Source organism: Aythya ferina (assembly GCF_964211825.1).
Source record: "Aythya ferina genome assembly, chromosome: 6".
Lineage (NCBI taxonomy): Eukaryota > Metazoa > Chordata > Aves > Anseriformes > Anatidae > Aythya > Aythya ferina.
Window position 1 is genome coordinate 32,782,915 of NC_140303.1, and position 15,026 is coordinate 32,797,940.

General features: G+C 37.6%; 1 protein-coding gene across 5 annotated transcripts in view; it reads left to right on the forward strand.

Annotated features, from left to right (window-relative positions):
* Positions 1-15,026, forward strand: part of DPP10 (dipeptidyl peptidase like 10) — a 481,130-nt gene that overhangs the window by 267,187 nt on the left and 198,917 nt on the right. For all 5 annotated transcript variants that reach the window (XM_084523650.1, XM_084523651.1, XM_084523652.1 and 2 more), the window contains exon 3: positions 7,600-7,695. In XM_084523650.1, the coding sequence (XP_084379776.1) occupies positions 7,600-7,695 (96 nt within the window). The remainder of the gene's footprint in view (positions 1-7,599; positions 7,696-15,026) is intronic.

The following is a 15,026-nucleotide window of genomic DNA, read 5'->3' on the forward strand; positions in this document are numbered from 1 at the left end:
TATCGCTTTTCTTACTGTAATTTCTGATTCACAGATGAGCTAAGAGAAGGCTATATATCATAGAAAACTAATACTGAGAATGAAACTTACTGAATCAGAAGCATGCATCTTTCATATGTACCTGCACAATCTTTTTCCCTTTTCTTTCTCTTAATAAACAACTATGTGACCTAAAACTAAGGAAACTAGTTAACAGTTCACTTCCCCCTGCCTCAAAAAAAAAAAAAAAAAAAAAAAAAAAAAAAAAAAAAAAGTGGGGGGCAATTAATAGACAAAATAACAACTGCACATATATAAATAATTATGCTTAATGGTTATTTTGTTCTAATTTGGTCCTTGTTATTTTCTAAAGATTTTATTGCTGGGGCAGCAACTGTTTACCTACATGTATGTGTATCTTTGAATTCTTTCTATCAGAATTGATTATTTCCTGTCAAATTTGAATTCCTTCTATCAGATTTGAAATTATGATGTAAAGTATCTGATTTGGATGGTGTGTCTAATAAATATTGGTCTGCAAATGTTTTGCCATGTGAGTTCAATTTGTATAAGCCAAAAGGCTAGCAAAATGCTCTGCATTAAATGATGGTTCTGGACCATTTGACCACAGGATGAAGTCATCAACGGAAGCTTGGTGGATCCATGCCTGAGCAAGCACGCTAATAAACTGCTGCTGCTTGAAAGGAAGGTGGTAAAACTGAATGGAAAAAGATCAAAAAGCTTTTCTTCTCAGAGGTAGCTGTCTTGCTACCTCTGAGAAGCAAAGCAAGTATGTAGGAACATTCTGGGCTATTCTGCTTCCTCTATTTTGTAGAAAAATTTGCTACATATGAACGGTGCTGTCCAAGGTAATGATAAAGAAATGACTGCTTATTTCCACTTAGGACATTCTGAGAAAAATAAAAGCAGAGTTGTGCCTCTCTAGTTTCAGTGCATATGAGTTTCTTCAGGGAATAATAAAGTCAGACACAGAGGGCAAATGGTGGCATGTCATGGTACACTTTAAGACAAAAGAGTGTTTTACTTTTCAGTGAGAGGTTCCTTTCTTTCACAGCTTGTAAAATCTCAGAAGTGTTGTGCTGGAATTCACAATGATAAACATCGGTTCTGGCTCTTATATCTGAATAGAATTATTAATGATGTAAAAACATAAATTGAATTCTTTGAAGGCACTTGCTGAAAAAAAAGAATAATCAACCTAGGGAAATATTATTTTTGAATATGATAAAAACAAACAAACAAAAAAAAACTTAGTGATTTACAACATCTCTGGGGTGGTTTCAAAATCCAGAGAACTTGCTTGAAAACTTGATGTAAGCTGGGACCTGCATTTCTGTTCAAGTCATGCGAGTGAAAAGTAGTTCTGTCAGCTCAGATGTTCTAAGATATCCCAAAGAGACTGTAGAACCTGATATAAATAAAAGCCTTTTTCCAAAAATGACCTAGTCTGTAAAACTGGGGTTTCTTGCAGGAGGTTAAAAATGCATACCAAAGAAAGCTTTGGAGGTCCATTGCGGGGCAGCTGCTTTCCCTACTTTTGATCTTAATCAGTGCTGTTCCTCCTTCACTTTCATGATTAATATGTTTTGTTTTTGGAAGATAATGTTCTGATACTCTGCTGCTTTGCTGATGGGTGCTAAGCACTGTAGCTGAAGCTGTCTGATTCTGAATATATATCCAAGATGAGTTTTGAATGTTTAGCAGTCAAGGAAGTGAAAAACTCGGGAGACTACTTCAAAGGTTTCTATTGCAAAGTGATTAGTGCTAAGGTGGTACAAATGTGTTGTTATAAATATTTGTTTTTGCAATTCAATTCCAATATTACTGTTTTAAGTATTAGATTTCTTTCTCTATTTAGTTCTGCCTGTACTGATGGGTGTCTTTTAGACTTCATACAAATTCCCTAAGCACTGTGCATCATTCTGCTTCTTTTTAGGGGTATAATGATAATTTTAGACAGTGGCTGTCTGAAGCTTCTTTAGTCTTTATAAAGCATTTCAGTGAAATTCATGTCAAGGCAAGATTGGATTTATTGATATGTTAAATCCATCAGAAATGATCTGTTTTACTTACAATTGTTCATACATTGTTTTGTCCACAATGTGAGAAACTCTTAGGTCCACGTACACTAGTAGTTGTAAAACTAATACGTTGTCCTTTGACTTATCTCAAGCTTTAAGCAACATCTTTCATGCCTTGTTTGATAGAGGGATCAATGCTTTTTAATCAGCTAACAAGTTGTGTTTTTTTTGTTTGTTTGTTTTTTTGTTTGTTTGTTTTTTAATTCTACATGTATGTAAGGTACATGCAAAATGCTTCAAAGAGGCTTTAGCTACTCCTAAAACACAAGTACTGTTATTTTATTACATGAATTATTGCTTGAATGGACAAAAACGGATGTATTTTGAGCTGTTAATATTGTAGCTTCTGCTAAAGTACAAAATGCAATATCTGTGTCACAATTATGGTGGTGGCTTTAGTAAACAAATAATGATATTGGTAATATTTTGGTTCCTGTATATTGTTTTTCATCTGTGATAATACTTGGAAGCTTTAGAAATATGTTAGTTTTCTCAAGAAGGAGACTGAAAAATGGAAGACCAGGCCATTTCAGTCGTGTAATGGATTAGTAGTAGGGTCTGAATGGCCTCCCAGTCCTGTTACCTGTTGCTGGGACTCTTAACAGCTCTCTGTGAATGTTTCTCTGTGGATTTAGTAGGAAAAAAGCAGAACAAAACCATTGTGTCCACCAAATATAAATTGTTATGTTGCTCTGTAGGTGGAAGTAGAAGGCTTGCAGACAGCTATCCCTGATAGTTTTCTCTGCAATTAGATAAGTGTATTGAAAAAGCAAGTACATGAGGATATCAAAGAATATAATCATGTTAAAGTAAAGGGCTTGAGTGTGGAAGAACCTGGAGTTTCAGAAAAGTCTGTCTAGGCCAACTTAATTATGAAACCAGTAATGTTTTTTTTAGTGTGATATTTGGAGAAGATTACTGGAGAAGTATTTAAGAGACAATAAAAGAAAATACTTTGAGAATAATAACTTTCTTTCTTTATATTGTGAATTAATGGCCAGTGCAGGGACAGAAATAGCTGTTTCTCAGATATTATCATTATATGTCAATATAAACACAGGTATCTTACCTGTTCTGTTTTTATTTTATTACATTTTTGAAGTTTCATCATATACATGAACATACTGAAATAGTCACAGGTAGACTTTCTGGGGTCAGTGCCTCACTCCTGCCTTTAAATCAGTGTGTTTTCAAGCTTTGCATCGTGGCAGGATGTGCCACATGGTAAGAATTACCTTAAGACCTCGTGTAAATCTGTATTTCAAAACCGAGGAATGTTCAGTTAGAGGTACTAGAAAATGAAAGCTTCTGTATTAAAAATGTTCTAAGAGTTGTCCAGACACTGCCACTTTTGTTGAGGTGTTTTGCTGCAACACTTAAGGCTGATCCTCTTTTTGGGAATGACAGTAGTTCTACCTTCATGGTAGCTTACAGTTTCTGAAGATGTGGCAGACTTGAATGCTGTATTTGGGACTCCTTTGCTGACATATGTTGATGTCAGCATTTAAACCATGTTTGCTGATGTGTGGTAATTACTGTTGAGCAGAGTGGCTTCTGAACTCTAGCGAAACATGGTTTGATTTGACACCTCTTGATGGGGGGAAGGACAGCTTTGCAGAAAAATTCCTTTAGGGAGCATGTAGGTCAGCCAAACTCATGGAAGATATTTTTGTGAAATTGTTTGGAGTAAAGTCAAGCTCCAGGAATGGAATCTATTGGGATTATGTCCAGTGGGTAAATATTCTGTTTAGAACAGAGTTGGGACCAACCACACCATTTCTCATGTTGCTCTTTAAATGAATAGAAAATGAACTAAAATATTTTTTGCTGAAGTAGATACTCATTACAAAAAAGATTCAAGCTTCTGTTTAATTACATATAGCCTCCATGTAACTACCATAAATTATCAAGCAAGTTTTGATATCTATTTTATGTCAAGTTGTTTTTCCTTTTTTGTACAAACGTAATACAAACTAAGCTAATTTTCAGTTATAGATGTTAGCTTGCACACAGTTAACTAGTGGTGTTTCTCCACTTTTCAGGCATCATTTAATATCAATCTTTTATTTCCAGTGTTAAAACTTTTTTTAATCCCCACAGAAAATTCAGTAAGGAGTTTGACTTAATATACTGCACTAAATAATTTCTAATTTTAGTTTCTAAGTTAGAAAGTAGATTTTGAGGTTTTAGACTATTTTTAATTACTCACTTGCAAAAATAATATACTGTTAACTCATGAAAAATAATAAGGCTATTAAATTTCTATTTTTGCCATCTTTTAGTTTAGTAAACATGAACAGGTTTGTCATTTTGAATAAATATGCACTAGTTGTTGAACTGTTAATGTGTTTAAAGTATGGTGTAGTTATTTGTTTTTTAACATTTGATTTTGTTTATATCTTTTGTAATCTTGTGTTCATTTTCTATATGTAATTTCATACCAAAATATAGAAATCCATTGGAAATAGTGTGAGGACAGTGAAATATGATTCCTTCAAGGAATAATTCATTTAAATGTAAAATGGAAAAGAAAGAGAGCTAGTAGGGCATTAGGTAATGTGGTAATGAACATGCAGTGGAAAAAGGTAGAATAGAAATAAAGAGTGCTTTGCAAAATGCATACCAATTTGTGCCTGTGTTCAAGAAAGATTTACCCAGGAGAGGGGGTAAAGAGAGCTCGCATGGTGAGAAATTCATCTTGCTATACATAAACTAAGCATTTGGGGAAGGTAAAGTACTATTTTTTAATTTTTTTTTTAATGTCAAATCTATATTTTACTCAAAAAATACACAATATGCAATATTGTCAGAGCAGAAAGCTAGTGTCCAAGATTACAAACAAGGCTCTATTTTGGACGTGACTTTGCATTGCAAAACAACAACAGCAACAAAAAACAACCAACCAACCAACCAAAAAAAACTCACAACTTTTCAAACATATATTAAAGTCGTTTGAAGATGCTGATTGTTTCATCTTAGAAATGCTAACATCAATTTTAAAAGTTACTCTAAAATCCAATTTATTTCAAGATTACTTGTCGGGCTTGTGAATTAAAAGACAGAAAAGCAGAACTGGTATGCCTTTCTTCTCTGATAGTCTTCTGCACACACTTGATGTATTGTTCTATTGAGTTTTATTAAAGCAGTTAAAAAACAATCTGTGATAACTAAACTGTCTTGGGCAAGACAATTTTTGGCAGCATAACAGCTTGTGTGATCTTGATTGATAGTTGGTAGACTGGCAATATATGAGGGGTCACAACAAATAGAAACAGAGACTCATGAAAGGTTAGAAAGGGAATCCTTCTGAGATCACAAACAGCATCAGGACCAGGGTCTGTTATACCAGAATGAGCGATGGAAAACAGCTTGTGGGATAGGTAGTATGCAAGGTTATGGAGAGTGGGGAAAATGGGCTTATGAAGAACCCAGTATTTGATGCTGTTAAGTCTAAGGCAGTGTTTTGAAGACAGGAAATATATTTGTGGAGCTGAGCAGGGCATATGTAACAACATATGCTTACTTTGAAGATAAAAACTCCATGTGTGGCAGGAGAAAGAGTTATCAAGGTCCCATGATGTGTGAACAGAGGGATTAGGTATAAACCGTGAGAGATGATGTTACTCTGCTGTAAAGCTCTGGTAAGACTACAAGTGGAATATTCTGTCCTGTGCTGGACTTGGAGACTAAAAAACAACCCAAATAGACTATTTTGATCCCTGGAAGGTAGGAAGAGGCCAAAAAGCTTATTTAAGGATTAGAATGCTTCTCTTGTGAGAGAGGATTTGAAAAACTCTGCATGCTTAGCATTATATCATGTACAAGAGGAGTTGATTACGGTGACTAAGTGCTTACTGAGAGCTGGGAGGCAGGTGCATGCAAAACACAGAAATGCCATGGAGTGAGCAGCCATGGTGGCCTTGCATCTATCCTAAATGTGTGGCTTGCATTAGAAAGGAGTTTGTCTCCAATGCAGCAAAGATGCACCTTATGAATACTAAATGAAGCGGCTGCAGCAGGCAGTGTTGACATTTAAAAGGTCAACAACAACAACAACAAAAACAAAACAAACAAACAAAAAACACACCAACAAAACATGTTGTTCATTTCTGTAAGTTTTCAGCCAGGCCTCTAATTGAGAAATTTGGCTGCATAAACACTGATAACTGAACAGTGCTGGACTTCATTCACTGTGAAGGGCTCATATTTTCATCTGAAAGGCATTAGAGGATACTGCTACCTTTACAAAGCACGTTTTCTTTGTTAAAATTGTGCTGTAGCACATTGGGTCAACATAAAGATGACAATATTGTTCCTTGATTGCTGTGATTCTAGATACTATTTCCTATGGGTCTGTTCTCAGTGGTGATACCTAATATCAGCAATCCAGAAAGACAAAATCTGACTGTAAAAAATAAAAGCTCCTTTCACAAAGAGAGTAGTTTGGAGCGCCCATATGTTGGAGAGAAAAGCTCATAGAACAGAGGGATACTGCTGTAATCTATGACAGTCCTCCCCGATAATGATAAAATGATTAAAAGACTCAAGTAGGCAGCTGTCTGGCTGATTGTGTAGGAAGTGAATAGGTGCGTATTTCTGCTAGTGCACTGGGGACATACAACACAGCTTTTGGCAACTGCAGTTCTTCTAAATAGACTAAAGCCATTGAAATACATAGCTGATATATATGAATATTCATTGGAAGCTTTGTGTTTTGACAGCAAAATAGTATTTTTGCTTGAATACTGCCTCTGATATCACACTTTTGTGTGACAGTTCACCTTTCAATCTCTAAAACTTGTCGTTTAGTTAACCTAAAGCACAAGAAAAGCAGAATTTAGCAGAGTTTCCTTTTTCATTTCTAAAGTATGGAAATGATTTTAAAAGCTGGCACCTTAAAATAAGTGTTGGCCAACTTTCCAAAGTACTTTCAGGGCCCTATCATGTTTTGGGAAAAACACAAAGCTGATAGCCAAGGTTAAAAAAACAAGGCTTCAGTACTTACCACTCAAGAACAAGTACAGGCCATAAAATGTGCATTTGATTTTTTTTTTTTTCTCCCAAGGTTTGGATCCTAAAATACATGAGATTGGCTCCAAACCAATTACTTACAGGAGTATGTTACTTAGTTTCTATTTGTAAAAGGTGATCAATATGGCCTTCATCCTGTGGCTGTGATGAAATTCTTGTATTGGTTTGAAATCAGTTTTCTCATGGAGTAGAGGGGTGGGAAGAAGGAGCTATACTGCTACATTGCCAGAATAGTAACTAGCCACACACTTCATGTTTCAGCTGTCCTGTCTGTAAGGTACCAACTAGTGCTTTGTTTCCTCAAGCTTTACTGAAGAAAAATGAAACTACTACTTCCAGTGAAAAACGTTAGAGCAAGGTAGTGTTATTGATTTCAACAGGACCTCTGAACTATGTATTCTAGTCCTCTAATTCCAGTGTTTTGCAAACTACACTAATTATATTGTTTTAATAACCATCATAAATGATCCTGTTATTCTTATTTTAGATGAACTTGCAAATTCATCTGAAACCAGATTGTCTTTGGAAGATCTCTTCAGAAAAGAGTTCATAGTTCATAATCCAGAAGCCAAATGGATTAATGGTAAGTGTACTATCTCTCATGTAATTTGAATCTAGGTGGTCATTTTAAGAACTGAATGATGTCACTACCATTTGAGAAAGAATCAGTTAAAATCTCAAACTCTCTTGAAATTGGCCGGAGCCTGAGTTTTCCTTGTAATGTCTGTTTCATTAATTTTTGAAATGGTTTTCTAATTTTAAATCTCTGTCTATGCCAAAGTGTTGAAATTGATGATAACCACTTGCTTGCATACAGGTTTATTTTGTGGCGTTCAAAATCCATCTTAAGAAACTCATACAATGGAAAATAATTTTAAAGGTGTCATTCAAAATAACAGAGGATATAAGCAATCTAGTGTAAAACTGATGAGATTGTGCAGTATGCAGCTGGAGGAGAACATCTTGCACATTGATTGGATATTGGCAGAGTAAGTGCATCTGGACTCTGTACAGGAACGTTTTTGTGGAAAATAAGTAGCTACTTACTGTCGCGAGGACATTTGTTGTCGACGGAAGGAAGACACAGACGCTCAATATGAGTGATCAGTGAACTTCGATTTATTGGATAGCTCAGTCGTCTTTTATCTAATTCAATATAATTAGCTCATACATATTGCAAAAGCTAAGCTCATGATTGGTTAGTGCATTTCTCTATTCTATCAGCTAGTTTCCCACCAAAATAACACAGTTAGTACTTTCCCAGCATACCAACAGATATCATGTTCTTGTACCTGAAACCTCCCTGAAACCTCCCTGAAACCTCCCAGAACGTACATTCCTTCCCAGGCCGCATTTACGTACTTTCTCAGGCTCATATGAGCTGTGTTCGATACTTTGTTAGCTCGCGACCTCCTAGCTGCTCAACATTCACATGACCTACTTCACTTAACCATTCCTCCACAATTCCCCCGTTTTTATTTTGGGCTACAAACACGTTCTCTGTGAGTTGTTCTAGTTTCCTAGATAAGCAGCTAACGACTACCTGCGCAGCAATTATAATCAATACAATTATAAGCAAAAAGCGAAGTCCCTCTTTGATTAAGTTAAAAACCCATCCCCCTACATTTCCAAAGACAGATTTAAGCCAATCATCAAACCAATTATTCTGTATCGTAATTTTTTGTGTATGATCCATTAACCATTTTAATTGATTGTGAATTGATTGCCCATGATCAGAGAGATTAAAGCAACACATTCCTTCTACATCTTCACACCCATGTCCTTGAGCTAATAACAAGAAATCAATAGCGGCCCTATTTTGTAATACAGCATGTCTTATGCTCTCCATATCTTGCGACATTTCAGAAAGAACTTGTGTTGTTACATTTGATTGTTTAACAGCCCAACAAGCAAGCTTATTAATGTTAGTCAAAGCGTGTGCAGTTCCTACAGTCAGAAAAAGATCAATTAAGCAGAGTAATACTGGCAGAATATGGTGCTAACATTTCGCTCAGTTCCTTTGGATCCCCTATTGGGACCCCAAATAAGCATGTTCTAAAAGGATACATAACATAACACAACTATACAACTTAACCCTAATAACACTACAATTACTGTAAGCACTTAATGGTAACACAATTAATAGTAAGTAACACAACTTAATAGTAACACACTTAAATCTAATCACTTGATGGTGATCGAAGGCTGTTCTTGACAGTTGTCGAGGTGTCACAACCCACGTCATTGTCAGAATAATTATCAGGAACCTCTTCCTGGTCGTCTTCGGCGTGTGCAGATTCTAAAGCTGCTTCAGTCCACTTTGCAGTGATCCACTGGGTACCTGTTTCCAGCACCATTTCAAAATCTCTATAACATTTTTGATCAAAAAGTTTTAAACAGTACGTTCCCTTAAGTTTCTCCTAGTGGCTACTTCACACAATGACCCCATACTTGTGAAACATGATTTTGCTTGACCAGTACTAATTTCCTATGATTTCAGCCTGTACTATGGCAATAAATGGGCTCTCACTAACACAGTACACAGCACACTCACACCCAGAGCACACTTGCACACTCAGAGCCCAATTGTACACTCAGAGGCCTCTTGCACATCTCACTCTCAATCATACCACAACCTCAATCATACCACAAGAATATAATTTAGAATGATAAGCAAACAAACAAGTATTGCCTCTCATTGTGTTCCTCCTGAAGTGACTTGCAACACTTTGTTTTAAAACCTTACCCTTACACAAATACTTTCAACACAAAATACCTGGACATTTAAGAATAACACATACAATTATTAACACTCCAGTTAGTATCCCTTTTTCATTGCAAGGTAAACCTCTTATAAAAAGAATGCCAGAGAGAAGCAGCACAGCTGCCGCTGCTTCCATGGTTACGTCAGACAGGCTGCAGGGTCCTGATGTCCGTCCCTCTTCTCTGTGTCGACTCGCCTCACGGTGAGGGTCGGCTGCCGTTCGATTCCGCGGAACTCCGAGTGCAGCGCTGCTCGTGGCGGTGACTGAGGGGGGGGAGGCTCCCATTGCCCCGTAGCCCCCTGAGGCAGCGTTATCGTTCTCACTGAAGGCAGCAGTGGGCAATCCCCAGCTCCAGCACTTCCCGGCAATCCCAGTCGCTCTGTAGCGGTAGCAGCAACTCTCTGCTCAGCCTGATGTATAACTAAGGCGTTAGTGACTGCTCTCCAAGGCTTCAATAATTTTTTAGCAGTCTTATTTTCATCAAACAATTTGTCCCCAAATTTACGCCACTCTGTTTGTTCAAAAACTGTATCAGGATTGATAAAACAACCCTTAGCTACCCCATATGCTAATAATCCTGGTAAATTCTTTTTGCAGTCTATAAGCTGCATGCTCTGCTTTTCTAAAAAGCATTTGAGCAAATCATACGCCGCTTGTCTCTCCATACCTTTATATACGTCGGTACCGTTGCAGCCTTTGCAAAGACCTCGGCGACGCTTTCCGGCGGGACCCTCTATAGGCTCATCCCGGGTGCGAGGACTCCCTTTCCGAGCTGCGGGTGTGGGGATTCCAGGTTTCTTGTCCATTCACCTTTCAGACCTTGGATGCAGGGATTCAGCAATTTATAATCCTTTTCACCTCCTGAGCTGCGTTGCAGGACCGGTCCTCGTATTCCGTCCAACCGTGGCTCGCAGGTACAATTCCAGCGCAGGTTCAACTCCAGCGAAGTCCCTGTTCCTGTATTGCATGTCCCTGTTCCCGTTCAGATGGTCCCTGTTCGGGCGCCATTTGTCGCGAGGACATTTGTTGTCGACGGAAGGAAGACACAGACGCTCAATATGAGTGATCAGTGAACTTCGATTTATTGGATAGCTCAGTCGTCTTTTATCTAATTCAATATAATTAGCTCATACATATTGCAAAAGCTAAGCTCATGATTGGTTAGTGCATTTCTCTATTCTATCAGCTAGTTTCCCACCAAAATAACACAGTTAGTACTTTCCCAGCATACCAACAGATATCATGTTCTTGTACCTGAAACCTCCCTGAAACCTCCCTGAAACCTCCCAGAACGTACATTCCTTCCCAGGCCGCATTTACGTACTTTCTCAGGCTCATATGAGCTGTGTTCGATACTTTGTTAGCTCGCGACCTCCTAGCTGCTCAACATTCACATGACCTACTTCACTTAACCATTCCTCCACAACTTACTTTACGCACCTCTTAGAGTAGAATTTGAATAAATAATTTAGAATAAACATCTAAAAATGTTATCATCTTGACCTCCTGGGAAAGGATGGGAATAGAAATTGAAAAAATGATTCCTCCAGTAAGCATTTCCTTCAGGATGTAGAGAATATTTTGTAGAAAAATTTCCAATTTTAAATTAAGAATTGTGAGTTCGAGATGGATTTTAGGTAAGGTCTAATGTTTACCTGTTGCCATTCAGTAAAACTTTCCATATGAAGATATTAATTTGTCTAGCATTATCTTTCCAACACAATATCGTTTCTTCCATGTTTGGAAATTCATACACTACAAAGATTATTGCCATGTAGTTACTTCTACTATAATCCAGTCTTAAATAAGAAAAGCTCCTATATGTTTTCACAGTCCGTTTTCTTTTCTACTTGAAACTGAGTCCACATTTTTATGTGCTTGCCACCAGTTAATAATTCTGCAGATGTTTAAAGCTGTAGAGGAAGTGCTATTCTTTATCTGAGATAATCAGCTGTTGCCAAATAAATTAATTAGTAGAAAGTTATTAAAGTAATTAATAGAAATTGGTAGAAATTAATAAGAAAGCATGTTTCTATTGATCATCATTTTAAGATATATCTATGTAGATATCCTTCAGTTTCCTCTCACTTCCCTTTTTTTCTTTTTAACTTCAAAGGCAATTTTTAAAGGCTTGAAATTTTGCATCAAATATGCCTGCATTGTTTTGTTTCTTTCTTGCTTTATGGATAAGGGCTAGTATTTTTCTTGAAAATAATCACTCAGCCATTTAGTAAGCTTTTTTTTTTTTCAATTATAAATTGATCAATTCAACTTTATTTAAAAGGACATTAAGGAGAGCATATGTAGCCATTAGTTCAATCAGCATTATCTGAAAGAGAACTAGATTTCAGAAAGCATTGCAGTTTCTTGGCATAGTTTTGAAGAAGTGATATGAGAATACATCTTTCCTTAGCATTATTGATCTTCAGATTTTCTAATAGAAAGTGAGAATTTAAAATGCTGCCAGTGAATAATAAAAGTAAGTACTTTATTATAGTACTTTTATAAGTACTTTACTACAGCACATTGCTACTGATAAGGCATGTTCTACTGTTCTGCATTAGATGGCGAAACAGCTTGCTTTACTTAGAATCACAGAATATCTTGAGTAGGAAGGGGGCCTACAAGGATCCTCAAGTGCAACTCCTGGCTCCACACAGGACCACCCAAGACCAGACCCCATGTCTGAGAGCAGTGTCCAAACACTTCTTGAACTCTGGCAGCTCAGTGCTGTGACCGTGGTCCTGGGGAGCCTGTCCCAGTGCCCGACCACCCTCTCGGTGAAGAACTACTTCCTGACGCCCAGGTCTGTGCTGTTACAGGTCCTGTTGCTGTCCCCAGAGCAGAGCTCAGCGCCTGCCCCTCCGCTCCCATTGTGAGGGAGCTGCAGGCCGCCATGAGGCCTCCCCTCAGGCTGCTCTGCTCGGGGCTGAGCAAACCCAGGGACCTCAGCCACTCCACACATCTTGCCCTCCAGACTCTTCACCGTCTTTGCTGCCCTCTTTTTGACACTGTCTAATAGTTTTACATCTATCATGTATCGCGGTGCCCAAAACTGTATACATCACTTGAGATGAGACAGTACCACTGCAGAGTAGAGCTGGAAGCATAGTTTAAAATATGCAGAGTAATTACATTTAAGAAGTTACTGCAGTTAAACTTTCCTGGACTTTCTTTTGCCAAAAAAGCTTGTTAAGAGATTTGTGTATCTATCATATTGCTTCTGTCTTGAATTTTAACTGCTTTTGACTGATTTTAACCCTGGCTATTAATGACAATAAAGACCTGAATCTTGTTTTTTTTTTTTTTTTTTTCCTTCTGCTTGTATGAGATTTGATTTCGTTTTTGCTGTTTAGATAATCTTTGTCAACCTTTCCTATACATAAAAAAGGTGTGCTGGATGCTTGTTTGTTTCCTTCAGATGGGTATGTAGTCAGCACAGTCATGATATTTTTCATGTATCTAAATTAAAAGTGTTGGAGAAGAGCCTGAAGTCTGAGTGACAGCCTGCAGCAGGCTATGCCCTGGGATCCCGTGTTGTACTACAGCTCAGCGAATCACCTGAGATATAGGTACAGATCTGCTTTCCAGAGCAGGGAGGGATATGGGCATCTGCTTAAGGTAAAACTTCTGTAAGGTTCTTTGCTGAAATTGTGAGATGATAAAAGAAATATTTTTCTCTTTCTGCCTTGCTTGCTGCTGGAGGAGCTGTCTGTTCCTTTACTGAGTACCCCTTACAGTTCTGCGTCACAGGAAAAGCATAGGGGGACGTGTATGGCTGCTCAGCATCACATCTCTGCAGGCAAATACAGTCCTGCTGCATAAGGAGGGTAGGTTTTGGGGAAGTGAAGAGAGGACTTGGGAGGTGGCAGGCACCAGCACAGAGGGAATAGCTGGGATGGATTTCAGTGGCTGTTGTTTTGGGGAGGGGATTCATTTTCCTGTTTGGATTTCATTCCCAAAACAAATGATTTTCCATGCACATATGTTGTAAAGGCAAAGACTCTCCAACACTTTTCCTTTTAAAATTTCAATTTGTTTCTTTTGAGACGATGATAAACTATTTCATCCCAACTCAGAAGTATTTTCACTTTTTCAGTCTGCCTTTAGAACTGTATCAAGACAGTAGATGTCTGTTTTTTTTTTTTGTTTGTTTGTTTGTTTGTTTTTTAACTCAAGCCCTTGCATTTACTTGTTTTATATTTCTTTTTTCACTGTTTCAGAATTTCCTGTATTAGCTTCAGTAGAGACATGGTTTTCATTTTCTGAGTAATATTTACTAGCTTTGATGATGGCATTATTACTTAGTTTCACATACCAATTTTATCAGCATGGAGAAGAAAGGAATGAATGATGCCTACCCTTGGAATCAGTGGTGAAACCAGTGGACTGGTTTCTGGATGAAATCCCTCTCCCCAGTTCACATTTTATTTTGCAAACATTTACTGTATTTACCAATACAGTCTCTCATTTGTAAATATTACTATTAAGATTAATATACTCTTGCTTTACAATTGATACTCTTGTTTTACAATTTAATAATCACTTCAATGCAATATTTTTTAGATTGTGTATTAAAGTTAGCAGAAAAAGGTGTTACTTGGCTGCAGAAGTATTATTGCTGCTTTATTGCTTTATTCCTTAAGGAGTGAATGAGACAGTGGCATCCCATGTGCTTATTTGTGTTTGTCCCTAGCATCTTTTTCTAGCTGTGTTCTGCCTTTATCACCTAGGGACTGAAATGTGTACCCTTTGCTGGAGCTGGTGCTTTGCTCAAGTCTCTGTTGGCTCTCGTTTATCCTGAAAAAATAAATAAAAAGTGGATCCGGGAAACTTGGCGTGAAGATGGGTGAAATTGCTTTAAGAATTGTAGATAATAAAAACGAAAGTGGTTTGGGAAGCAAAGCACACTGAGATTCCACAGTACAACCTGTGCCAGCTTTGTGCAGGAAATTGTGGTTTAAACCATTTGGCACTTTTTAAAGGAAGCTTCTTCCTGTGCACGAGACAAATGTGAACTTTATTTATCAGAGCTGAGCGAGGAGTGTTGTTTGCTGGTTGATATGGGTCAAGTGTAAGAAATCAGTCCATCGCTGAGCAACAAAAGAACACAGATTCTGCTCCAGAAAGTTGCAGCTGAGTTGGAGCT